The following is a 27,853-nucleotide window of genomic DNA, read 5'->3' on the forward strand; positions in this document are numbered from 1 at the left end:
CTTTCCTTGGATTCGAGTTTACTTGGCATATACATATTTTTTCATTTTTTCATTTTTAACGTATCTATAATTATAGTTGAAGTGAATTTTTTATAGATAGCATATAGTTGGGTTATTTTTTTACAAAAACCTCTGACAATCTCTTTTTTTAATTGGCATATTTAGACCATTTACACTTAATGTCATTATGTTTGGACTTAGGTCTACCATTTTATTATTTGTATTCCATTTTTCCTGTTTTTTCCCCCCACTGTTTTTTCTTTGCTACTTTATTAGATTATTTGAACATTTCTTAGTATTTCATCTTAATTTACATATCTTTTTGCTATATCTTTATTGTATATTTTTAAAGAATTCTCTAGGATTGTACTAAACATACTTAACTTTTCACAGTCTACTGTCACCATATAGATTTCTTTATCCTTTATGTGTGTGTGTGTGTGTGTATATATATATATATTATCCTTTATGTATATATATGTATATATATATACATATATATATACATAAAGATATGTTAAGATGAGGTCATCCTGATTTAGGATGGGCCCTAAATCCAATGATTACTAGGACCCATAAAGAGGAAGGTAGAGATTGGAATGATATAGTTACAAGGTGGGGAACACCAAGGATTGCCAGGTACCACCACAATCTAGGAAGAGGCAAGGAAGGATTCTTTCCTAGGGCTTTCAGAGGAGCCTGCTGACAACTTTATTTCAGACTTCTAGCTTCCAGAACAGTGAGAGAATGAATTTCTGTTGTTTTAAGCCACTCAGTTTCCAGTAATTTGTTATGGCAGTCTTGGGAAACCTAATAGAATAGTAAACCAATTCAAGATATATTTTGGAGGTAGAACCAACAGAGCTGTAGTTATGAAATATACTTTTGAAATATCAAAATAAAGAACGAAATGTAAGACTTTTACTGGAAATAATTCAATTTCAAGTTAAAGATAGCAGATTGAACACAGAATTTATTCTACTCCCTCTCAAGTGGACCACAAGAGTAAATAAAATAAAAGCTTAGAAACTAGATAGACTCATAATAACCAACTTTCCAGACCAGAGAAAGCTGAAAATAAAGTGCCTATAAATTTAGGGATGTTGGGACTTTTCAAAGTGAACATCAGAAAATTCCGATACTTTAAAAAAATATTTATTTATTTATTTATTTATTTATTTATTTATTTATTTATTTGAGAGACAGCACAAGCAAGGAGAGGGGCAGAGGGAGAAGCAGACTCCCCACTGAGCAGGGAGCCCAACATGGGCTTGATCCTAGGACCCTGACTGGAGCTGCAGTCAGTCACTTAACTGAGCCACCCAACTGTCCTAGGATCTGTGACACTTTAAAGATGGAGGGAGTGGTATGGAGATGAAGTGAATTAAAAATAGGAGGATTGTAAATGAGATTTTGCTGTCCCAGTAAAATCAGTGTTCTGTTGGTAAGGAAGAAGGGGAGGGTGGCTTATTGGGTAGGCATCTGTAGCTTCCACAGATGAGAGGAAGCCAGTAGTGCCAACCTATAGCAAAAGTGTATCAGGCAGAGAAAACTGCAATCACAAAGGCCTTGAGTCCAGAAAGAAACTTAACACAGGGAAGGCACAGTAGAGGCACATAAAGTTGGAGAGGTAGACAAAGATCAGATCACATCAGTCATGGTAAGGAATTCAGATTTATTTTTTTAAAAATTTTATTTATTCATTCATGAGAGAGAGAGAGAGAGAGAGAGGCAGAGACACAGGCAGAAGGAGAAGCAGGCTCCATGCTAGGAGCCCAATGCGGGACTTGATTCCAGGACTCCAGGATCACACCCTGGACCAAAGGCAGGCGCCAAACCGCTGAGCCACCCAGGGATCCCCTGGAATTCAGATTTAAAAGTCTTTAAAAGGAATGACTAAGCTATAATAAGATCTCCCTCCTCAGCCTTTGTAGCCAGGCAACTCTACTTACCAACACTAGAAGTCTGAAAGCTTATATTCTAAAGAGGTTGGACTGTGGGGAAAGAAACAAGGGTGCTACTGAGAACAGAGAAATCATGTGAAAGTCTGTTTACTGTCTGGTGAGGACGGTCTTCTAGGCTGCTTTTCCATGTAGCCTCTAAAACATTATCAGCCAGTCTTAACACCATCTTCCTATCCCCTTAGCAGAAAATGAGAGGGCTAGAAGGCACTAATTAGAGCATAAATTCAAAATTATGCAGGGAAGTGGTTTCCACGTTAGAGTTTCATATCTAGGCAAAGAATCAAGAATGAAGGGAGATTAAGGATATTTTCAGACATACTAGGTCTCAAAGATTGGCCCTCAGGTACCCTTTCTCAGTAAGCTACTGGGCTATGTAAACCAAGGAAAAGAAAGACATGAGATTCTGGGAAGAGGAATCTAATCCAGCATAGGTAGGCAGAGAGAACTCTTGAGAGAACCCCCCCAAATATTGGATCTGGAGCATCAGAGTAGATGGTTCCAGAAGGATAAATCAAGAGCAGAAAGATGAAACTAATAAATTATCTGAAGGTTGACTGTTTTGAAAGCTGAATGGAAACATTTTACAGAGCTATTGGAGGATATAGAAAATTTACAATTCAGGCTTGAAAAAGCTAAGAAAAAAAATCCAGAAAAACAAAAAGGGAAACCTTATTATAGGACACCATGTGGCTCAACAGTGAACAATATTTGTGTAGTCATTACAATGAAAACAACTGAAAGTGGATGTAACAAAATGTGTTAAACTTATATACTGGGGAGAGGTGTCTGGGTGGCTCAGTTGGTTGGGCATCTTCCTTTGGCTCAGGTCATGATCCCAGAATCCTGGGATTGAGTCCCACATCAGAGTCCCTGCTTGGTGCAGAGCCTGCTTCTCTCTCTCCCTCTGCCTGCCACTTCCCCCTGCTTGTGCTCTCTCTTTCTCTCTCTCTGGCAAATAAAATCTTTAAATAAAATTATATATTGGGGAGATGGAGGAAGGAGGAAATGTGTGTGTGAAAGGTAATGTATAGCATCTAAATCTTCATTTTCCAAGACAACATGTAAATATATCTAAAAATGACAAATTGAAATCATAAACATGACAGCTTGAAAGATGATAGCAAACACCATGAGAAATAGCTAAAAGAGATCAAAGTGGTTACCTTTTGGAATGGGATTTGGGAGTAGGGAGGGATTAGAATAAGGAATGGCTACTTTCCATTATATGCCTTTTAGAAACATTTGACTTCTTAATGGGTGTATATACATGAATTGCCAGGATACACTTGAAATTTAAAACCTTTAAAACTGGGTAATGACCAGACTTTTATTGTGAGTGTTGGGTCTCTTTCCCTACAGAAGACTTTGTCATGTGTGTGGCAAGAGCAAAGAACCTAAAATTAGTTAAAGTCAGAAGCAATCTGAGCCATCATCTAGTTTACTTTATAGATAGCAACCTGAGTCTCAGAGGAGATAAAATACCAGCACTCTACTTGGAAGCAATAAATCAAGATCCAGAACCAGAGTCAGGGCTTCTGGCCCAGTCCTTTGCATCCAGTAGAATACAATGTAGCCATGGAAAGGAATCCTGAAAAAAAAAAAAAAAAAAAAAAAGAAAGGAATCCTGGATGTTCTGTTATTGAATGTTCATCAGAATATATTGTATGCTAAAGCTAGGTACACAACAGAGTGTAAAGTGTGATTATTTGTGCACAAAATGGGGCATGTATTATGTATATGCATGGTTATAAGTACCTGGATATTCCTGGAAGGGTACAAAAGAAAATGGTATTAATGCTGCCTGGAGGAAGAACTGAGATTAAGTAAGAGAGGAGATTTGCTAGTCACTGTGTACACTTTTCTGTTTGACTGTTTTACCTTTTGCATGCATTCATTAAGAAAAAAAAAAATCCTCAACTTATCATCAGTTGCTTTTCACTGCCTAAAGTTTGAGTTTTAAAAGCTTTCCAGAGAATCTGGTCCTAACCCTCATCTTTTGCCAATCCATTTTGTGCCTTATGCAGCAGGCACAATGGACCCCTTGCAAGTTTCCTTACTCTGCTCATTGTGTAGTTCATTTTTTTTTTTTTTTTTTTAACTTCTATCCTTTCATGTCTTTGCTGGTTGCTGCTTCCAAGACTTCCAAGTGTTTCCTAACTCTTCATTCCAGGCAGACACTGACTTCCATATTCATTTCAAATATGCCTTCTCCTTAGGGCCTTTGAATTTGCTGTTCCCTCTGCCTGGAACACTCAGCCATCAGCTATCTGCATGCTCCTTCACTTCCCTCAGGCCTTTGCACACCTCACCTTATCATCAAACTGTCTGCTCATTGTCACTCTATTCTCTATTTCTGTTTTTCTTTACAGCACTTGTCACCATGTGACTTGTTGCTCACTTATTGTATTTCTCTCTCCCCATTAGAATATAAACTATGAAACCAGACATCATTTAGTAATTAAGTAAGTACCTAATTGTGTCCAGCTTGCCTCAAAGGAATTAATGAGGAAATCATAATAAGCCTGAGTTTTACACTTTAGGGATTTATAATCTAAGACACACTAGGGCAAATTTGTGTGTATATAATATATATGTAATACATACACATACATGTGTGTATATATGCACACAAATCTATAAAATGAATGAACATTAAGGTCCTTTCACCATAGGAGGAAAATCCAGAAAATCTGAGAACTGTTTGTGAACAAATATCTTCCAGTGAATATCCTTAAAGTAAACCATGAGAGACAACCTACTCATTACACTGATGATTATAGTCTGTGACCTATTTTTCTGAAAGGGTTCTTAACTAGACCCTGCACATTTAAGTTATTGGGATGCCAAATTATTGTCATAAAGTTGCTTAGTGCACATGAGTTAGAACCTGAGGAGGTAGGTACTATTTAAAGATCATCATAAATGGCATGGAGCTTTTAGCCTGATGTGTTCATCTCCTCTCCAAGGAAACCCTGCAACTGAGATAGGTGTGAGAAGCCTCTCCCTGACAGTGCTGGGCTAGGCTGGGTTCTGCCGACCTCTGCTTCTGACTTTTCCTTCTCTTGCCATTAGTTCCTGTAGCCCTGCTCTCCTGGTCATAAGCATTGCCTCCTCACACATCTGCAGCTGTTCTTCAAATATACCAAGATGTGATTGTGATAAATAAGACTAACTTATGTAACATACATTCATCACTTTATAGTAGCTCTTTATCATGCCTCTTTGGGGGACAAAGAATTCTAAGGAAAAGGAGGAAGTTTCCATGATTCATTTGTTAATAAAAGAGGTTGATCTACATTCTCAGAAAAGTGAGCATCAGTGTCCTGGGTTGACCATACACTTCTGTTGTGATATTCCACCGAGAGGTTAAAATACAAGCGATGAGGTTTCTGCGAATCGTATTCCAGGTCATCTTACTTGATGATGTAGTGTTCCCATAGTTTTGCAGTTTCCTAATTTAAGACCACAGATGGCTAATTGCATCCACTTTGGATTTCACAAACGAGGTTGCTAAAGGTAATCTCAAGTCTCTTCAAAGCCCTTGGTTATCTCTAAAGCAAAGGAAATAAGTAGGGGGTAATGAAAAATTACGTTTCTAGAAGTAGGAATAGGTTTTGAGGTGGAATTCAGAGACAGCAAAATTTACCGAGAAAGCAAAGCTTTTAGGAGCTTCGCTAACGGCTCAAGCATTTATGGAGGGAATAATAATCCCAGGGAGCAGCTCCTAGGATGTAGAGGCGGCTGTCGGGATGCGAGACAAAGCAGAGACTGAATCCACACTGTAAAGGGTTTAAGGGCCAAGCTGCGGCTTCAGAACTTTCCTCCGCGGGCATCGGGGCCAGCCAGGGTTCTCAGCAGGTGAGCGGCAGGAGCAGATTGGTCCCTGGAATGACCATCCACGTCGGATCTTCTGCGGCGCCCTCCTCGGGCCGGCTCCCGCGTGCGGAGCGGCCGAGCCGTCGGGGGCCGCGGGGCACCGGGTCCTGCGGGGTCCTGCGGGGTCCTGCGGGGTCCTGCGGGGCCGGGCCGGGGCCGCCGAGCCGCCGCCGCCGCCGCCGCCGCCGCCGCCGCCGCACCTGGGCCCGGCCCGGCCGCCGATTGGACGGCGCGGGGTGACCCCGCTGTATCGCGAGACGAGATTGGCAGCGGCGCGGCCGCATGTGCCCCCGCGCTGGCTTTGTACGCGGAGCCGCCTGCCGGTCCTTTAACAATGGGCGGCGCGAGCGCCCCGGCGCTGGGCCCGAGCTGAGGCCGGCGCTTCGCGGCCGACTGTCCGCATCATGAGCGGGGCCGGCTTCCCCCGCACGCCGGCGGGGCTGGCGCTGTGAGGGCCGCGGTTCCGGGTAAGGGAGGCCGCCGTGCGGACCGGCAGGCCTGCGCGGGGCGCGGGGCGCGGGGCGCGGGGCGCGGGACCCGGACCCGCCCGGCCCGGCCCGGCCTTTTGTTCGCCTTTCGGGGGCCGCTCGGGCCGAGGAGGGAGCGGCCTGGCGGGGAGGCGGGGAGGCCCGCAGGCCCGCCCGGCAGGAACGCGAGCCCGGGCCCCTGCACCGGCCCCGGCGCGGGGTGGGCGCTCGCCTCTCGGCTCCCGAGGCCGACGCGAGAACTCGCACCCGGGACGGGGAGCCCTCGGCGGGGCCTCCCCCTGCAGCCTCTGTGCGCGCCCCCGGGCCGCGCCTTGGCAGCTCGGGGCCTCGGCTCGGTGCTCGCTCTCGGTGGGGCCGGGTGAAGGCAGCAGCACCCGGGGGGCCCGAGGTCACAGCCCTCGGGAGCGGGCGCGGACGGTGGCGGGGAGGCGCTGGCCGTGACCGCGTCTGGGGTGTGTCTTGCAGACTGAAGTGGCCGCGTCCGGCCAGGCGCGCCGCCCGGTCCCATGGAGCTGGAGGGACAGTGGTGGCGGGGACAGCTGGCCGCCGACATTCATCAAGCGCTTCGATACAAGGTAACCCCGATGCCAGACTTCTCCCTTCAGGTGTTTGGTGCCAGTGAGTAGAACTCGCGGCTCCCTGGGAAGTGCGGTCACTGGGTTGCAGACCAGAAAAAGCGCCTTGGCTCGTTTGCTGGAGGTTAATTGACTTCTCAGTTTCCTCCCCCGGAGGTATCAGAAGAACCTGCAAGTGCACTGGGGAAGGGGGTGGGGCGCGGCGGTGTTTGGGAGAGGGACGGTGGAGCGGGATGGATTTGATACCGTGTTTAAACAGAAATGTGTGCTGGCTTTTTATTGGGCAGGGTGGCCCTCCTTGTTCTGCGGCTGCTGTCGCATTCCGGTCGTACGTCACACCTGTAGGTACATCAGTTCCCCAGCCTGTCCACTAACTTGCTGGGAGACTTTGGACGAGTTACTTAATTTTCTGTTTCCCGATTTCCTCATCTGTAGAACCAGTAAGAATAACAGAACGTGCCCTGTGGGGGGATCGTGAGGTTAAATGAGCTGATACAGCGGTTTAGAACGTGCTTGCTTGGTTTATAGAAGCCCTAAGCCATAACTGTTGTTATTTTCCCTGGGTAAACAGCCCTTGTGGGCTGCTCAAAATGCCTTAAGGTAGGTGTTAACTGCCCCTTCCAGCTAATAGAAGGCAGAAAATTGACATATTTAATAGTTAATGGGGGGGGGGGGCGAAGAACGGGGGGAACATACAATTTTCTGTATATTGTTGCTCTTAAGTAACAATTTTATTTTGTATGTCACATCTCAGCTTAATGGGTCATCTCTGCCTCTTTGATAACCAGAAGAGAGACCAGAACCAAAACCATCCTTAAGTCATTTTCACCGTGGATGGAGAGAGCCATTTGCTATGTATAGAAAATGAGAGAGAAGCAAAACAGCTGATTCTTTAATAAAAGGAATGCTGACTGTTGGAGTTGAGAGATCCTGGGATGAAAATGAACTTGTATCTTGATTTTTTTTTTTTTTTAAACCAGGTTAACTTAGAAAATCTAATTCTGACTTTGTTACAACTGTACCCTTTCTAAGGTTTGAGATTTCTGAATGCTACTTATTAGTTCTGACATTCAGCCTCTTAGATGCACAAAATACACTTCATCCTCCTAAGAGATTTTTCCTACCACAAGAAGTCTCAACTATGGAATGGTTCTCTGGAGTGTTAGGAAGAGAGTTTCAGGTTTTCCACTCTAAAAATAGTCCATATACTTTTGATTTTTCTTTTTTTAAGGTGTGGTGTTTTAGTTTTAAGTGTTCTCTTTTTCTAAGTGTCAGCTCTTTATCCCTCTGCTTTGTGGTGGAATTAATTATTTGATGTTAATGATACTTTTGTTTTTTTAGTGACCTAAAACTCCAAAGTTTTTTCAAAAGGATTTCCATGGTTTTTTTATTCTTTTATGTGTGTTTTTATTTATTTATTTATTTATTTATTTATTTATTTTTAAAGATTTTATTCATGAGAGAGAGAGAGAGGCAGAGACAGGTAGAGGGAAAAGCAGGCACCATGCAGGGAGCCCAATATGGGACTCAGTCCCGCGTCTCCAGGATCAGGCCCTGGGCTGAAGGCAGGCGCTAAACCACTGAGTCACCCAGGGATCCCCTTTTATGTGTATTTTTAATCCTGAATGACTACCTGAATTAGTATTGCCAGTTGAAGTTGGAAGTGGATTTTTTTTCCTGCAGATTTCTTGAATACTTCTGTGTATTAGGCCCTCAAGAGAATTGAAGGAATGACACAACCCTACGCCAACATTGCTTACAGACTATCAGAGGATGCGATAGTGGAGGATCTGAGGGAATGCCACTGAAAATTACCTTGTGCCACCTGTGGCATGTTGCCCTGGGTTGTCTTTATTTTATCTTTAAGCAGTGTGTAAGCCACATTTGATACACTGGCCACACTTTTTGAATAATTTATATTAATCAGTAAAACTTGAATGTCATGGAACTGGAAAGAGTCCTGGTTGTAGTAGACTGAAGTCAAGGAAAGTTAAAATAAACTTTTCTTATATAAAATACATGTTAATTCCAAGCTGATTTAGTTGAATAGTCATACGCTTATTTATTCAACATATTTGAGTACCTGTCATATATAAGGTGCTATGCCAGGTATTACAGTTATTACAGTGGTAATAGTGAATGAGACAGACATAATTTGTCTTCGTGGAGTTTAGGCTCCTATAACTCAGAGCATCTTGATTTAGGTCTTCCTTTGGGTAGTTGCCATTCAGACACTATGGTAGGTATTCTGTCTTTAGATCCAAGGTGTTTGGAGGAACAATTGCTTTGATCAGCATTGTATCTACTAGGGAAGGGTAAAAATTACAACAATTGGATATTTTCTTCAACCCCAAATGCCAACTGTACTGTTTTTCTGAAATATAATTACACCCCCCACCAAAAATTACAAAGAACCTATCTTCTCCCACCCGTGTGTCTTCTCTATTTTCTCATTGTTTTGCTGTACTTACGAGGGCCTTAGGATGCTTGGGAAGTATTTTCAGGAGCTTTTATGACAGATGAGAACAATGCTAGCTTGTGAGAAACATTCAGAAAATATCCCACAGAATTGCGTTTACATTTGTGAGTATTCCTTCTATCCCTTTATTTCCATCCTGGCTGGACAGTAACCTGTTCTGGGAAAAGGATAGCATTTGGGGTGGTGAACTGACTAGTACTTGAGGAGATGGAGATGACATGTTCAGGTCTCTGTGCTTTGGTCCTATGGGACTCCGAGAAGCAGAGAGGAACAAGACTGTAAAATTCTGGAGGGTCAGGAATAGATACTAGAAAAACCTTGTAAGCTGAGAGAAGCACAGGTCATCTTCTCATGCTTGCCTAACTGCCCTACCTGGAACAGGAGAACTAAATTTGACTGCCATCTGGTAAGCACTTATACTTTACCATTTAAAATGATGTAAAGAGAATAGAGAATATATTAGACACACTTAAAAATCTCTTGTTGGTCTTTGGTGTTCTTGCCTTTGTTTTGTCTACATCTAATAAAGTTAATATAGTGAAAAATAAAGTCAGCCAAGAAAGTGTTTCCTAGCGAGCCTTTGAGACCTTGTTCAGGCCTCTTTTAAAGAAAACTTTCTCTGGCTTTGTTTTTTCCCAGTGCTCCATCCCCTGAGCTGGGTTAGATCTTCCATCTCCATGTTCCTGTAATACCTTGTGATTACTCTATTACCTCCTAGTCATCTCTGTATTTTGGTTTACCTACTCAAGAGAGGCTTGAGACTGTTTTCCAGCTTTTATCTCTGGGGTTAGCACAGTATCTGCTACATAAGAGATGCTCAATAAATGTCATATGATGACAGCAAAAAAAAAAAGTGAAGTTTGAAATTGTAATTCATTTATTCCATTCTAAAGATCTACAGAAATGGTGAAGGAGAGAAGAAAACCCTGGGGGCTGCATGAGAAATAGGCATGTTCCTTTTTTTGGGGGAAAAATTATATATTAATTTTATATATATATAAAATTAATTTAAAAATTATTAATTTTATTTTAAATTATTTAAATTATTAAATTAATTTTATTTTAAATTATTAATTTTATTTTAAATTATTAATATTAATTTTATATGTATATAAAATTATATAAAAATTTTATATATATATAAAATTATATATATAATTATATATTAATTTTTTTCTCTTAAAAAAAACAAGCAAGCCTAAGCCAATGATTTTTCTTTCCTAAATAATGTTTGTATATGCTTTTCTCACATATGTAAAAAAAATTTTTTTTTCAAGATTTTAGTTATTTATTCATGACAGACAGAGAGAAGCAGAGACATAGAGGGAGAAGCAGGCTCCATGCAGGGAGTGTGATGTAGGACTCGATCCTGGGGCTCCAGGATTATGCCCTGAGCTGAAGGCAGACGCTTAACCGCTGAGCCACCCATGCGTCTCTAAAAATTTTAAATGGCTGATGAGTCTTTCTCCCAAGTAACTCCTACTAATATTTTTTAGGAATTCTAAGCGATAACATGCATGTGGTTAAAAAAATCAGATAGTATAAGGTTTAAAATGAGCTTTCCCCAACTCACTATTTTCTCATCCCCTAAGGTTACCACCATTGTTCTTTTCCTGAAAAGATACCCAGTCAATAGGTATATATGCAAATATTTTTTGTTGTTGCTATAAGAGGTCGTATATGTTATGATACCTCTTGTACCATCGTTCTGTATACTGTTGTTGTATACAGCTGTTCTGTATACCGTCCTTCCCCCCAACATCATTTCAACTCACTCTTTTTTTTTTTTTTTTGTATCAACACATTTAGGTCTATTGCCCTTTATTAATTAATTAATTTATTATTATTTTTTTAAGATTATATTTATTCATGATAGACATAGAGAGAGAGGCAGAGACACAGGCAGAGGGAGAAGCAGGCTCCATACCGGGAGCCCTACGTGGGACTCGATCCCAGGACTCGAGGACCGCGCCCCTGGCCAAAGGCAGGCGCTAAACCGCTGAGCCACCCAGGGATCCGCATATTGCCCTTTATTTTAATGTCCACATTGAATCACTGTCCTACGGTTTATCAATTCCCTATTGATGAATGCCAAGCTTTTTATTTTATTTTTAAATTTTTATTTATTTTTTAAAATAAATTAATTTTATTTTTTTTTTGCCAAGCTTTTTTTAATTGCACTTTTTATTTTGAGATAATTGTAGATTTACATGCAGTTGTAAGAAATGATACAGAGAGATCCCCTATACCTTTTACCCAGTTTCCCTCAATAGTAACATCTTGCAAAACTTTAGTACAATATAACAACCAGGATATTAACATTGATATAGTCAAGATACAGAACTTTTTTTTTCAATCACAATAGGAATCTCTTATGTTATGCTTTTGTAGCCACACCCTCTTCCCTCGCACCCTTATTCTCCCCCTTAACCCGACAACCACTAGTTTGTCCTTTGTGTCTGTAATTTTGTCCTTTTAAGAATGTTATGTAAATAGAATTACAGAGTATGTGATCTGGGATCGGCTCTATACACTCAGCAGTAAGTTCCTGGAGATGCATCCAGATTGTTGGATCAAGCTTTTCCCACTATTTTGCTATTAAAAACATTGTTGCAAAGGACTTCCTTATATATAGGGTAAATTGCTTGGTAAAAGGGTATTTGCAATCTGCACTTTAAAAAATTTATGTTACCTGATTGCCCTCCAAAAGGTTCTATCAACCTGATCTATTAAATATATGGTAGTTCCTGTTTTCACTCTCAGTAGCATAAGCAACAGTTAATAAAATATAATCGGGGAAATGAAAAACTATGTAATTCTTTCATTTTGAATGAGAGGAGCCATTTTTTGGTGTTGGCCCTATTTAATTGTCCTATAAACTGTTCATAAATGTTGCCTTTTCTTTATCATCAATGTATAAGATTTCTCTAAATAATAGAGAATTAATTCTGTCCTGTCAGAAACATTTATTAAATTCATCTATTCTCCTGATTTGAAGTGCCATTTGTTATCAAATAGATTTCTTTATCCAAGAAAAAGGAGTGCAAAGACACGTATGCAAGTTTTCCATACTTCTTCAGAATTTAAATGTTAACCTTCATAGAGTGCTGAAATACAAGTATTTTTTCTAGATGTTTTAATTTTTATAGTCCCTTTGTATGGAATCTTCTACTTTCTAACTAGTTACTAATTTACAAACAGGCTGTTGATTTTAATGTTAATTTTGTAAACAACCATCTTACTGAATACTGTTTATTTTTTCTATTGGTTTTCTTAGATATAAACTCTGTCATTCAAGAAATAATTTTATTACTGTAAGTGACTTTTGACTCTTCCTTTCCAGTCATTAAATCTTTTCTTTCCTTTTTCTATTGTTCACAGAATAATATTAAGTAATATTGCTAATAGCAGGCACTAGAATGTTAATCTTTTTATGGTTTTATCTCCAAGTGAGAATGCTGGCTCTTAATTTTTTACTTCCTTCCCTACCTCCTTTCCTATTCTTCATCAAAGAAATGTACATCCGATATTATTTCTCCCAGGGTCACCTTTGTCTAGATGCTATTTTGGCATCTATCAAGATGATTGTGAATATTCATGTGTGACTTTTAAATTATGATTTATATTAGTAGACTTTCTGATTAAAAAAACCATCTTTGCATTCCTGGGATATACTACAATTTTTTAAAAGAAGATTTATTTATTTTTAGAGAGAGCAGGCATGGGGGAGGGAGAAGGAGAAAGAGTTTCAAGCAGACTCCATATGGAGCCCAACTGGGGGCTCGATCTCATGACCCTGAGATCACAATCTGAGCTGAAACCGAGTTGGATGTTTAACCCACTGAGCCACCAGGTGCTTAGGGATGTATTACAATTGATGACAATATATTCTTTGGATATACTATTAAATTACATTGGCTAATATTTATCTGAAGTTTTATATATTATTAAGTTAGATATATAACTTCCATTTTTTGTCTTTATTGTAAAATGTCAACAACATTAAACCTTAACCATTTTGAAGTATACAGTTCAGTGACATTAGGTACGTTTACACTGTGCTATTTTCACCACTCTCCATTTTCAGAACTTTTTCATTTTAAATTAAAACACATTTTGTTTATCCATTCATATGTTGCTGAATTGTTTCCACCTTTTGGCTTTTGTGTATAATGCTGCTATCAATATATGTACCAATATGTGAGTCCCTGCCTTCAGTTCTTCTTGTTGAATATCTAAAAGTGGAATTGCTGGTAATGTTTAATTTTTTTTTTTGAGGATTGCAATAGCATTATTCAGTTACTGTATAATTTTATATTCTCACCATTACACAAGGCTTCCAAGTTTTCACATTCTTGTCAACATTTGTTAATTTTTGTTTTTGTTTTTGTGGTTTTTGTGGGGTTTTTTGAGAGAGAGAAAGTGAGCGTGCGAGAGACAGAGGTAGAGGGAGAGGGAAAGGAAATCCTATGGAGGCTCCACACCCAGCATGGAGCCCAATGGGGAGCTTGATCTCACAACTCCAAGATCATGACCTGAGCCAAAATCAAGAGTCAGATGCTTAACTGACTGAGCCACCTAGGTGCCCTTATGTTTTTTTTTTTTTTTATAATAATCCCAGTGGGTGTGAAATGTTACCTCATATTGGTTTTGATTTACATTTCTCTGATGATTAGTAATGTTGAGCATCTTTATATGTTTATTGGCCATTTATATATCTTTGGAGAAATGTTTAGCAAATCTTTTGCCCATTTTTAAGCAAGTTGTTGTTGTTGTTGGATTGCATGTATAAAAGAGTTCTTTATATAATCCGGATATTAACCTCCTGCCAGATGTATGATTCGCAAATATTTTCTCCCATTCTGTGGATTGCCTTTTCACTCTATTGAAGAGTGAACTTTGATATACAAAAGTTTTTAATTTTGATGGTCTCATTTATCTTTTTTTGCCTGTCCTTTTGGGATATCTGTGTAACTTCCTGTGATTATGATACCTGTTCGGTTTAGTTTTAGTCTTATGCTGATCTCATGAAATGCATTTAGAACTTGTCTTTCTCTGTGCTGTGGAAATACCTCAAAAGTATAGAAAATTTCTAATTAAAAAATAATTTATAATATATATTAAAATATATAATTCTGAGATTGAACAGCAATGAGGGGAAAATTTTGAGGTATATGAAAAGGTAATGGCAAAGGAGAGCATCATAAAACTGCTAAAAGGGAAACGTGCTTAGAAGATACTAGTGGATGAATACTAATCTCTACCTTCCACATCTCTGCAAGTGTAGTGTAATATGTATCATACCAGGAGCATATTCACTTCCCTGTTACCTTCTGACCCAAAGCTTTGAGCTTCCTGAATGGGGTGTATATGTGTTGTGTGTTAGGAATTTGGTAAGGATATTTTTCTGAAAAGAGCTGGTAGGGAAAACAGGATACAAAAATCTTGCTGGAATATATCCATTCTGGAATGCAAGAAACACAATTTGTCACATCAGAGGTAGTTAAAATTGAAGGAGAAAAGCTTGGTTTTAAATTTTAAACCAAATGCTATTAATTAATGCTATGCATTATCCTTCCACTGAACTTTTCATACTTGTGTTTCCTTCAGGAAAACTGTTTGAGGCACTTGTTAACACTAATTTGGGGGAGAAAGTTGTCTTTGCATTGTGTAGATACTACTCCTACAGGCTATGTTAGACTAAATGTTGTTCCTCTTGATATAGGAGCTGAAGTTGCCTTCCTACAAAGGCCAGTCCCCTCAACTAAGTCTCAGAAGGTATTTTGCTGACCTGATTGCCATTGTGAGCAATCGCTTCACCCTCTGCCCTTCTGCCCGACATCTTGCTGTCTATTTGCTGGACTTATTTATGGATCGATATGACATCTCTATCCAGCAGCTGCATTTAGTTGCACTTTCCTGTCTGCTTTTAGCAAGTAAGTATGAATCTCATCTATATGACTGGAAATTTCCATTGTTTATAGTAAAGAAAATTTATGTAGAGTTCAATGAAATATCACCAAATTCCATTTATTCCAGTTTACTAGTATCAGAAAGTTTATGTTGAAAGTGCTTCTTGGAATAATAATTTTAACTCGACATTAAAAAGTGGCTCTGAAGTCTTTTGAAAATATGTTCTTAAGCCCTACATCCTGAAGATTCTGATCCAAATGTCTAGGCCACTCCAGATCTACTGACTCAGAATCTGTATCATGGGGCTCAAGTTCCAAAGGTGGTTCTGATGTACCTTTCTAATTGAGAACCATTGCCTTGAAGTTCTCAACTGGAAAGAAAGGTGCCCCACAGGAAATAGTTGTCTTTGGATGAAGATGATTTTAGTTGTCCTCAACCTCACAACCTGGGAGGATGCTGCTAGCATCTAGTGAGTAGAGGGCTGGGATGTTACTAAATATCTACAATGTACAGGACAGCCCCCAATAAAGAATTACTGGCCCAAAATGTCGGTGGAACCGAAGTTGAGAAACTATCTAAAAGTTATTATTATCCTTTTGTATTGTTAGAAGAACCTTCTACTGACTACATAATGAGTTGGTTTAATGAACTAAAGATTCACAGGCAACTACTACAAATGGGAAAGACTTTACTTCTGCAGTAGGCACAGCTCCATGGTCAGCTGCAAACTTGACTCTGATAAACCAGATTTGTTACCTGATGCAGAATGTACTGGTGGGCCATTTGGTGCCTCTTTCTTGTAGCTTCTTCCTGTAACTCCTTTCATGTTAGTACCTTGACTGAAGAAAAAGAGGGTGAGTAAAGGAATTGTAATTGGGTTTTTCTTCTTTTAGTAATGTGAGAAAGATTGTATTTGATGTTGAAGTTGAATTCATTACTTTTATATTATTCATGTCATTATACTAGGAATATAAACCCTGCTTTAAGGTAGGATGTAGAAATACCTACTGCCTTCATCTCTAATCCCCACTTGAGGGTTTGGGATCTTACGTGACTGCTAAGGAACATTCCCCCTATAACCTGCCACCAGAGTTCTTTCTAGAACAACTTTGTGCTTTGACCACAAGTAAACCTAAAACCAAATGCAGGCCTGTGTGATAATTTCTTTTTTTTTTTTTTTTTAAATCTTTATTTATTTATTTTTTTAAATTTTTATTTATTTATGATAGTCACAGAGAGAGAGAGAGGCAGAGACACAGTCAGAGGGAGAAGCAGGCTCCATGCACCGGGAGCCCGATGTGGGATTCGATCCCGGGTCTCCAGGATCGTGCCCTGGGCCAAAGGCAGGCGCCAAACCGCTGCGCCACCCAGGGATCCCTGTGTGATAATTTCTAATACTGATTTCTTCTCAGATTTTTTTTCTACCCTTATTATTCCTTTGATCTCATGACCTCAACTACTTATTTTTTCTCCTTGGAGGTCTTTTGTAAGTTATTTCAAATCCTTTGTGGACTGAGCTGAATATAAATAAACACAGCCCTGGTAATGATTTCCCACTGCCTGTGGGTTAAGGTAGAAACTCCTTAGTGTAATATTTAGAACCTTTCATGTGGACCCAGCCACTTTTCTAGTCTTTTCTTCCCACCCTCTTCCCATGCACCTTGAACCAGTCTTATCAGAATACCATCTAGTTCCTGAAAATCTATAGCTCTCCTTTAATCTTTTGTCCTCTAAGATCCAGAAACATCACCTGTTCCTCTCTACCCAGAAAGCTGGAGAGGTAGTACTTGGACATTTATAATTAACCTTTAACCTTTAATTAGAGTGTCATTCTCATAAACAATCTCATGCACAATTCTGTATGTGTTTCATCACTGGCAGTGAAGCTCTTTGTGGTTTCATAGTTTGCATAGGATTGAAAAAACTCATACTTGACATATTGGATGTGTGAGAATCCATAAATAGAATGGTTTCTTGTTATCCTAATAGGATCAGTTTATAGTAGAGAGACACTGGAAATCACATACACAAATTAGATTATTTTAAAAACTTCGGATCGTTAATGAAAAATGATTTTTGCCTGTTGTGGCCATCACTGTGCTTTTACCACCACCAAGCCCCATCGGCTCTATGTCTAAGAGTCTTAAAAGTGTGATGCAGACCAAATAGGAGATTCCTCCTGGCGAACTGTGAAATTATGAATGATGCAGAATCCGTTTCTGGACCAACTTACATTTGTGACTAAAGTTTATTTACCGGTAACTTATATTCATAAACTACATGTTATTGCTAAAGTTCGCTGGGGACTCTAGTTAAATAATCTAATAATGTTTCTGGCCACCATGCAGTGTTTGGCATTGATGTCAAGTTTCTGCAATTTCTACGATTTGGGGAAAGGATAATTTATTTGCACTCCATTTTAGGTCGACTGGAATGGAGTTAACTCTTACTGTTTTTTAATTATCTATTGTTTATGGTTATGATCAATTTATTTTATTGAAGATGATTTTGCACATTTTCCGGGAACTAGGCTTTTTTAGAATTTGTATTTGCTGTGGTTCAAATATGAATTGTTGATCAGCTATTACTAAAAGAGTCAGATACCTCCTCCCTTTGTCTTACTGACACCCCGTGAGAAAGGATTGTTTTTCCATTGTTCCTTTCCCACTAGAGAATGGAAGAGTGTGAAGTAGGTATCCCCCAGGGTCTCAGCCCCTCCATGTAAGGCAGGGGGCAAGAGTTCAATCTGTCGGCTCTCTGCTTGGGTCAGGAATCGCAGAGGTTGGCCCTTAGTAGTTGGCTGCAATCTCTCTTGCCTCTATTCTGTAACTTTACTACAACAAAAGTACTTAAGATGCTTATAAACTGATAGCCTGTTTTCAGTGTCTGATGCCTGTTTTTAGTTTTTTACATTCTTACACTCATTTTACCTTTGGCAGCTCTCCAGTTAGGTTTCATAAACTTTAAGTAATGCTTCCCTCCTCCCAGAATGATTGAGCTCTGTATGTCCCCCCTTCTCCAGCTGCTCTCTGCTTTGGGATGGACAGCCTGTTGTGTAAAACTGAAGAACAGCTTACAGCTGACAGGACTGGGTGATAGTTGGATTCCACTTGTTAAGTAGGATGGGAGGAGGCTGTCAGTAGTTTGGCCAAAGATGGAGCACAGCTTGTGAGTTCCAGGTAATATGCATACCCAGCTGCCTATGGGTCTGCACTATTTGGAGGTAAGAAGAAACAGCCTATGGACTGTCGCTGATTGGAGAGGGGTGCACAGTGTTTTATTTATTTTTTTTTTTTTTTATTTTTTTTTTTTTTTGCACAGTGTTTTAGAGTAGGGATTACAGTGATGAATTTCATAGGTTTGAATCTTTTGTCAACAATATGAGTTTCAGCAACCCTTAAGTCTGAAGTTACTTGTTTATAAAATGAAACTAAAGACATTTAACTAACAAACTTGTGAGGATCAAGATGTTTAAAAGCACATATGGATCCCTGGGTGGCGCAGCGGTTTGGTGCCTGCCTTTGGCGCAGGGCGCGATCCTGGAGACCTGGGATCGAGTCCCACATCGGGCTACAGGTGCATGGAGCCTGCTTCTCCCTCTGCCTGTGTCTCTGCCTCTCTCTCTTTCTGTGTGACTATCATAAATAAATAAAAATAAAAAAAATAAAATAAATAAAAGCACATAGGAAATTGAAACAGAAAAGTCAGATCATAATGATTAATTCTTCCATAAACTGTTCTATAATCTTTAGTCTGGCTCTCTAGCCCTAAAGATTCTGGCTCTTTCTAAAAAAGTCTCTGATTCATCCTGAGAAATTCTCAAATTCCAACTCTTTGTCATGCATATGCTGGCTTCCCTTGGCTTCTATGATCAGCCCTGAACTTGTGGAGAACATGGAAGCAGTCTTGGAGATGAATGAGGCTTTTGATAATTTGCTCAGGGTCTTATGTAACTAAGAAATGATCTCAGAATCAAGATGAAGCCAAAAGTAAGATTATAGGCTGTTAATAGTAAAAATCTGTGACAAGTGCTTGTTTCTCCTTGCTTAGCAGTAATAGATTGACAGAGCTTTTTACTTGATTAACTGAAAGGTGAAAATTTTATCTCCTAGTTGATTTGATGTATGCCTCAATTTTTAATGAGAATAAAACCTTTATTCCCCCTGTGAATTGTCTTTTCCTGTTCCTTACCTGTTTTTCTATTAGATTGGTAGTCTTACAAATTTGTGAAAATCCTTAGTATATATTAAGGATGACTTTTTTCCTACTCAGTAATAACAGAATTGAATGTGAATTGGCAGAGTTTACAGTGACATCTGATCCTTGCCCTTCTGCCACCTACCTGCCATTCACTGCTGGCTTTGAAAATGTGCTGGTTTCCATGGCTGATCTGAGCATTTCCTCTAAAGGAAAGAAAGTCTGGTGTTTTGTTTCTGTGGCGTCTAATTCTTTATTTTCTGGGAAGCAGATGTGAATTTCCTGTGCCCTTATTTCCTGTTTGAGGCCTTTATCGATATAATCACATGGCTTCTGGTATTTCCTTTCAATTGAAGAAACTGATCTTTGTGATGTGTATGTGGTATTGCAGATAAGTAGATTTAAAATATCCATGCACATAGCTTTCAGCACAACAAAAACTATGGATATGAATGCAGATACTTACTGACACTGTCATTCCTTTTTAAAATCCTTTATTGTGTGTGATTCTGAGTATTTTTATCACTGTATATAATGAAAAAGTACCAAAAAACTTAAGCCCGAATAAAATCCCACGTATGGTTATTTATGCAGTACAAGATTATTTTTAACTCTGCAAGTTAGGTTGCAAAGGCTTTCATGCTTGTAATAGCCAAGTACTTTTATAAATACAGAAACCCTACAGGTATTTAGTAATATCGAAGTCTTGTCTATTTGGATAGTTGTCGTTTCCATATAAGCCAGTGCAATACTTTGATCTAGAAGTACAAATTTGGGAATTCAAACATAAGTCTTCCTTTTTGGCTTCCATTTTTGGCTTGGTTCAGCTTATTTGATCTTCAATGAATTGGCCAACCTCACTAAATTGGTTTTTTGAGCTTTGAAATTGGTGTATATGGTTTTGTTTTCAAGGTTGAAAATTTCAAGGAGATAATATGGAACATTCTTAATCCTTGAATTAAACAGTGAATTATAGTGTATTAATTTTTCAAAGGAACTCAAGCATGATATAAAACACATTAATTTTTACGATATTCCTTTGAAGTATACTGCTAGTGTTACTGCTGCTGCACAAATGGCAGGGTACTTTAAGAGCCTTAATGATTCATCCAGAGGGAGACTGGACTAAATTCCGAGGGCCTTCTCCATTCTGACACTGAGAATACTCCTTCCTTTCCTGTATCTTTATGCAGTGCTGATGCTGGATGACTGTGTCATAAAGACCACTTTTGTGCTTTCTGCTGTACTAAGTATATTATATTGGAAAAACTTGTAAATTCATCTGTATGTGATTTGAATTGGGAAGGGTTCTTTATCTAGGTTCTTTTAAAGTCTGAATTGTATGTGTTTTTTTAGATCAACTCCTAACTGCAGGAATATTTCGTTAACAGTAGTTTAGAGCTCAAAAAGCTCCAGAAGCTCAGAATTTCTGAGGTGGGAGAATAATTCTTTTTGGGGTCCGAGTCTTTTTCAGGTCATGGGTTTTGACTCTCCTGGCATAGAAGACAAAACCCCTCTACCTAAGTTCCCCCACCCTCCAAGCAAAGACCCAAGGTAGTCAGCAGTGCTTTTTCCCCAGCCCTGAGGCAGGCTGGCTTGAACAATGCCACTGGCTCCAGTATACTGAACATCTGGGCAGATGGCCACTACCATTTGTTGTAGCACCTCCAATGTGTGATATAAATCCATCCTTTCTGGAAGAGAAATTTCACAGGGAAGCTTGTCTCATTTCTGCTGCTTGGCAGTCTTTCTGGCTCTTCTCCAAAATATATATTTTTAAATGGATAAAATAAAATTACAAGATTTCCAGGGAAACCAAATATGTTGAAAAGAATTACCAAATAGTAAAATAAAAAATTATCTACAGTAATATGTAACATAGTCTTAACAACTCTGATTTTGAGCAAGTATAAAAGCTATTGTGAGAAATCTGTATGACAGATTATATTACATATAATACAGTTAGAAATAATTGCAATATAATATGACTATTTTAAACTTAAATGTAAAATAGAACATAATACTAGAAAGTAGAAGGTTTAAGTTAATTTCCCTTCTTCTATGGACCACCATGGAACAAACCCAAAGAAACTTGAAATCAATATTTTGGTTCTGTTGCTGCCTCTGGAAAACCATACTGGCACTTGGCAGTTTGAATTTTCTCCAGCGATAAATTCTAGAGATACTAAAATGAATGATTTAAATGTGAGATGGTACATGATCTATAGAAATGTTATTCTGGGGCTGGAGAGGGAATTCTATTCCTCAGCTGTACATTTGGATGAGTATTTCCTGAAAAGAAGTGAATGCCTTGGAATAATGAAGTTTAGCCATCTGATTGTCTACTTCTCTTCTGCTTTCGGTAATGGGATGTAAAAGTAAATATAAAGTATCCTCCCCTCCCTTTTCTGATAACAGACTTAGCTAGGTTTTTGTTGTAAATTCTGAAGAGGAGGTCTTTCTGTGGAATGAGAATGCCTATTAGATACTCACCCAGTTTTTTTCTCCCACTGTCTCTCTAGAATTGAGATTGTGCTGAAACTATGCCAAGATGAAACACTTGAAGCTTAGCTACTTTTGATTTCAGATAACTCCATGACATTAAATTCTTTGTACTTTCTTCTATTCTAAAATAATTTTCTTCCACCAACCACTGCCTGCCCTCCTCAAAAGAAATTTCCTGGAAAGATTTGGCTGGTGAAATTTGAGTTACTTTTTCATTGGCACATAGGACTATTTTCATTACACAGTGTGACACAGATCAACATGTTTACACGAGAGAAAACATGCAAAATGTGAGAGCCAGAGTTCTGGCACAATTATATCTGTCCAAGGTAGAAGAAGGAATGTCTTTGGATCTAAACCTTTGCTGTGAGACCACAAATCCCATTAAAGTGACTAGACCTATAATGATCACTTCTGGTAACATTTTCTCTCTCTCTCTCTTCCCCCACCCTTTCCTTATAAGGTAAATTTGAAGAAAAAGAAGATAGCGTGCCTAAGCTGGAACAGCTCAACAGCCTGGGTTGTATGACTAATATGAATCTAGTATTAACAAAGCAAAATTTGCTACATATGGAACTGTTATTATTAGAAACCTTTCAGTGGAACCTCTGCCTTCCAACAGCTGCTCATTTCATTGAGTATTATCTCTCTGAAGCAGTACACGAAACAGATCTTCATGATGGCTGGCCGATGATTTGCTTGGAAAAAACGAAACTCTACATGGCCAAGTATGCAGATTATTTCCTGGAAGTATCTTTGCAAGGTGAGTCATTGTGAATGCCAGCAGGTGACTTGTGAGTTTGTGACTTGTGTATTCTGTTGCTTAGGTTCATTTTTGATGTCTCCACAGATTATGCCTTTCTAAATTATGCACCTTCTTTAGTAGCTGCTGCATGTGTGGCTTCTTCAAGGATTATACTTCGTCTTTCTCCAACGTGGCCCACAAGACTGCATCGTCTTACTGCTTACTCCTGGGACTTTTTAGTGCAGTGCATTGAACGGCTATTGATGTAAGCCTCCTTGATCTTGTGTTTGTGATTTCTCAGCATTTTTCTTCGTGGCTAAGGGGCCCTAAAAAAAACTTCTCACAAGCATAGCAGAGCTTGAAGACACTGGCTCTGACAGCTGTCGGCTGCCGTGAGCAAGCTACTTCAGGTGCAGTGCTAGGTGGAAGGCTTTGGCTATTTTCCAGTGAGAGGCTGTCACTGCTGTCATGGTTCTGGGTGCATGGAAAGGAAGGGAGCCGCTCTTATGTGAGTGAGCCCACAACCCAGATCTTGCCCTGGTCTTCCTTTCCACATCTTTGAATTGTGGGGCCACCAGGATGTTGCCAAAGTGGCAGCCGTGTTTAAGTGCTTATGGTGGACCTATTTCCCAAGCAGGAAATAGGCCCCAAAGCTACCAGCAGTGAGTTCCCAAGGTTTGTGCCAAAGGAACGGGGTTCTTAGAAGGATGAGAGTGAAATCTCACCGTTGTTAAAATTATGGTTATAGTGGCTGCTACGTAGGCAGTGGGGAAGTCCGCAGAGTCAGCCATTGAAGAGTTGAAGTGCTGTTACTAACAGTTTTCTCTCTCTCCATACAGCGCACATGATAACGATGTGAAAGAGGCCAACAAGCAGAGAGGACAGGCAGGGTCCCAGCCGGCGCAGCTGAGTGTGCTGCAGTCAGCCTCCCAACCCTCACGGCCGGTTCACTTTCAGCAGCCCCACTATCTCCATCAGACGCACCACACCTCCCTGCAGTACCGCCATCCTGTAGCAGAACAGCCGAGCTGCCAGCAGATTGGATCTACCACACACACCTCGTCTTACACACTACAGACGTGTCCTGCTGGCTTCCAAACTAGTGTTCAGGGCCTTGGGCATGTGCAGACTGGTGTTGGGATGTCACTGGCAATACCAGTAGAAGTGAAGCCCTGTCTGAATGTTTCTTACAACCGGAGTTATCAGATAAACGAACATTACCCTTGCATTACTCCATGCTTTGAAAGGTGATTTTATGTGAAGGTAATTCCTGACGCAGACTGTTCTGTGACTTGAAGCTCTGGGGCAAGCTTTTTGTAATCTTCTCTTCAAAAAGGAAAGGGATTCAGATTGCATCAGAACTCTTCAGATACCAGCATCAGGAAGACAGAATTTCCCTTTCAGTGCACCACGAATACCTGGGAGGACTGAACAAACACTGCAAACACTTTAACAGTATGTATATCGAATCCTGTTAAAACACATCCCTGTGTGACAAAAATTTTAAGCCCTGGCTGATGGTCCAAATATTTCAAAAATACTCAATACAACAGAAAATTTGGACAGACTCTAAATCGCCATTTTGAGATTTGACCTGTGGTGGGCTCTGGGCCTAATGTTGGTTTATACATCAGAGACTAATATTTATCTGTGGACTTGCCAAACGGTCTTTTTATGAAGGAAAGTTACAGTATTAATTTTTGAAGAGGTCTTTTTTTTTTTTTCTTTTTAATTCTGCAGTTTTGAGTTACATTTTTGATCTACAAATGAATTGTTGACTAAGTTTAAACTCATGAATTGCTATGCTATACCGATCTGTGCAGTAAAAAAAAAAATTTTTTTAGATGAGTTATAACTTCCTATCACAGTATGTAGGTATCTGGATTTATGTACTAAAATTAAGGGTGGAGTAGATCTCTTAAAATCATGGTCATAAATTTTCATTGTTTTTTTCACCCTAAGCGATCAACCTCAAATCTTTAGGATTAAAACACATTTAACTCAGGGAATTTGTACTACTTGGAAACACTTAACTGTAATGCAACATGCTTTGGGAATGTTATAGTATGAACTACCTGTATAACATAGGTTAAAATACTCCTGCTAGGATGTGTTTTCAACTGAGAACATAATTGTAGCTTAGAATGAATGAAGTGGTTCCTATCACTCATAATCCATACATAGGTTTTGCATTTCTCAGTGCAATCAATGATTTATACTCAGATTTGATATTACACTCGAAGTTTTTTCAAGGAAGGCATAACTGTAAAATGTCAGTACTAGAATAAAGTCCTGTAGGTTTATTTTGAAGTGGAATGTGGCCAGGGTAGTTCTCAGGTTGTGCTAGAGCAGCACTTTGTTCTGTGGAGGACAAGTTCTATAAGCAGCCTTGCAATCCAGCCAGTCTGTGTATTAGGCAAAGGCCACTTGCATATATTGGCCCCAGAACTGCCCTGGGACATTTCACCGTGTGGGTAATGAGTGAAAACAGCAATAAGAAGTCATTACAGCAAGGGCAATTTGGGGGGGCGGGGAGAGTTCAGAGGGAATAAAAAGTAAAAAGAAAGCAAGCATTGTAATAACTGAAACTATACATTGTGCTCTTATCTGTGGGAGAAGAGAGATTTGGTGGAGGGAAGCTTTCTGATTTAAAAATTAGTAAGGTGTGTCTTTTTGTTTGTGTTTTTTTTTTTTTTTTTAAAGATAGCACTTGAATAGAAGGGAAACTGCATGGCAGGTATGTGACTGCCACAATATGCATTTGAAGACAAACTTATTATAAAGATGTTGTGGGTATGCAGCAGGAGTCTCCGTAATCAAGCCAATGGCTTCTGTTAGGAAGGGAAGGGACTCAACGCAGTAATGGACTGATCCAGATGGCTCCAGTGGATAAATGTGGGTGGGTGGCTTCTGCCAGCATGAATTCCTAGAGAATGTCCTCTCCTTAAAAGAATGGTAATCTTTATAATTAGAGTACATAGGGCATGATGTGGATTTATGAGTCTGGTAGATTAAAAAAAAAAAAAAACACTCAGGTAAGAACACTCACTCATGGCAGTTTTCAAGCTTGAAAATTGTTTTCTGAAAGTATCATCGCTTTTCCTCTTTACAGAAGGCTGCTAATTGGATTTTGGTAGTTCTTACCTCAAGAGAGTTTGAATTATTTGGGGGAAAGTGGGTTCAAAAGAGAATATATCTTTCACATTCACATTCAGAACCCAGCACCTGGAGTCCAATTTTCAGTATTTTAACTACCTCAATAATGTTATGAATGTAAGATATTGGGATAGAGATCCCAACTTGAAACAACAACCGGTGCCTATGGTAATTTAATGTCTTGTCAAATGCTTTTATTGATTGGTTTAAATGTCATTCTTGTTATAGAAGAATATGCCTTTTAAAAAGCTTATAACACTTTCCCAGTTTGTATTTAAAAAAGCTAAAGAACACTGGATTAATTTTGGGGGGGGGTAGAATAAAATAATTAATTGGTTACTATTGCTGCATACCCAGGGTGGGGTGGGATGGGATGGTTGGAGAATCAGAACTATTTTTAAAACATTAGGTTTCAATATAAATACAACTCACGACTGCTAGACTTGGGGGATGAGGGTGGGGGGAGTTGTGTGGGTTTTGTTTTGTTTAATTTATTGGTTAGTCTTTAAAGTAGGTCAATTTTCTTTTTTTTTTTTTTGAGATTACTGGACCATCATTAAATGTGTACTGTGAAGAGATTAATGATATGTATAAAGGGCTTTACCAAAGTCCACTAAATAAACACTACTCAAGTACAGACTGCAAACCAAAATGTATCTGTGTTGTGACATTAATTGCAAATAGTGAGTATGGTGCTAAATTCTACACCAATGGAATTAGATGAGTGCTATGCACTTAATTTTAAAATAAAATAGTTTTCAGTAAAATGGTTTTAGTGTTTTGCTTTAAAGATATATATTTGTAGCTTCAGTGAACCATGTCTTCGTATTAGCCTTGGAATTCTAAGTATATTTACTAAAAGCCATCCAGATGTAGAGTATAACTAAAGTGGTAGCAAACACTTGTCCGTTGATTATCCTGTACAGAGCATCAAAGCCCACAAAAGTATATTGGACACAGCTTTTGGCCTTTTAAACATAAAATCAGTATATTAGCAGTAACAGCACATAGTTCAGAAGTTGTGAAGTCTGATCTCAGAAAAGTGGGGACACTTTTGTCAGGGTCAACAGTGGATGATCATGGTCTGGTCACTAAGTATGGGTATCATTTGCCACCTACACTTAAAACTCAGCAGATAGAAGTTGCTTTGAAGAGTAAGAGTTGTACTTTGAAGAGTAAAATTTTCACAGGTTTGTATGTGTGCATCAACAATTCTCACTCCCAAAAAGCATTTTTAAAAAGAGTTCTCTGTACTGTCGCTTGCTGTGGCACAGTGCCACCATTTAGCAACAGACCTCGAGGGTCCATTAATAGACAATGTTCTTGAAGGCTGAATTTAAGAAAACAACAAGCATTCCAAACCAGGGCAGGCAGCTTTACATGGCAGTTCTGAACCCCATGTAACAAGTTTATATGCATCAACTGTCCTCAAGCAGCTCATATTTAGCTTGATAGGACTATCACATTGTATCCAGCTTGGAACTCAAGTTTAAAATTCCTTAGAGGGCAGCCCAGGTGGCTCAGCGGTTTAGTGCTGCCTTCAGCCCAGAGCCTGATCCTGGACACCTGGGATCGAGTCCCATGTCGGGCTCCCTGCATGGAGCCTGCTTCTCCCTCTGCCTGTGTCTCTGCCTCTCTCTCTCTCTCTCTCTCTCTCTGTGTCTCTCATAAATAAATAATAAAATCTTTAAAAAAAATAAAATCCCTTAGATTTGAAAAAAATATATATAGTAGGTCAAAAACATGAAGACCAAGCTCCAGCTTTCCTATGGGAAAGTAAGGGTAGACTGCTACCCTATCCATACACCACTGCCATTCTTTATTTATGTAAAAGACTTTTTAAAGACAAAACTGACAGGAAAGTACAGATTTCCCATGTACCCACTACCCATACGTGCACATTCTCCCCCATTATCAACACCCTGCCCCAGAGTGGTACATTTGTTACAACTGAT

General features: G+C 39.4%; 1 protein-coding gene and 1 long non-coding RNA gene across 5 annotated transcripts; one reads left to right on the top strand and one right to left on the bottom strand.

The window, feature by feature from the left end:
* Window positions 1-5,142: 5,142 nt before the first annotated feature.
* LOC111093059 lies at window positions 5,143-5,976 on the bottom strand. The gene is made up of 2 exons (XR_005380261.1): window positions 5,611-5,976; window positions 5,143-5,515 (listed from the first exon to the last, which is right to left on the bottom strand). It is a non-coding gene; the product is annotated as an uncharacterized LOC111093059 (long non-coding RNA).
* A 188-nt stretch (window positions 5,977-6,164) lies between these two features.
* CCNJ (cyclin J) lies at window positions 6,165-26,665 on the top strand. 4 transcript variants are annotated; one of them, XM_038578368.1, is made up of 6 exons: window positions 6,165-6,307; window positions 6,794-6,903; window positions 15,108-15,318; window positions 22,461-22,760; window positions 22,881-23,007; window positions 23,582-26,665. In XM_038578368.1, the coding sequence occupies exons 2-6, from the start codon at window positions 6,835-6,837 to the stop codon at window positions 23,991-23,993; spliced, it is 1,119 nt and encodes a 372-aa protein (XP_038434296.1). In that variant the 5' UTR covers window positions 6,165-6,307; window positions 6,794-6,834; the 3' UTR covers window positions 23,994-26,665. The 4 variants fall into 4 exon arrangements, with proteins under 4 accessions (XP_038434296.1, XP_038434297.1, XP_038434295.1 ...); XM_038578369.1 differs by having other exon boundaries at window positions 22,884-23,007; XM_038578367.1 differs by having other exon boundaries at window positions 6,167-6,307; window positions 22,848-23,007.
* The last annotated feature ends 1,188 nt before the right edge of the window (window positions 26,666-27,853 follow it).

The sequence above is a fragment of the Canis lupus genome, chromosome 28, assembly GCF_011100685.1.
Source record: "Canis lupus familiaris isolate Mischka breed German Shepherd chromosome 28, alternate assembly UU_Cfam_GSD_1.0, whole genome shotgun sequence".
In the NCBI taxonomy this organism is placed as follows: Eukaryota; Metazoa; Chordata; class Mammalia; order Carnivora; family Canidae; genus Canis; species Canis lupus.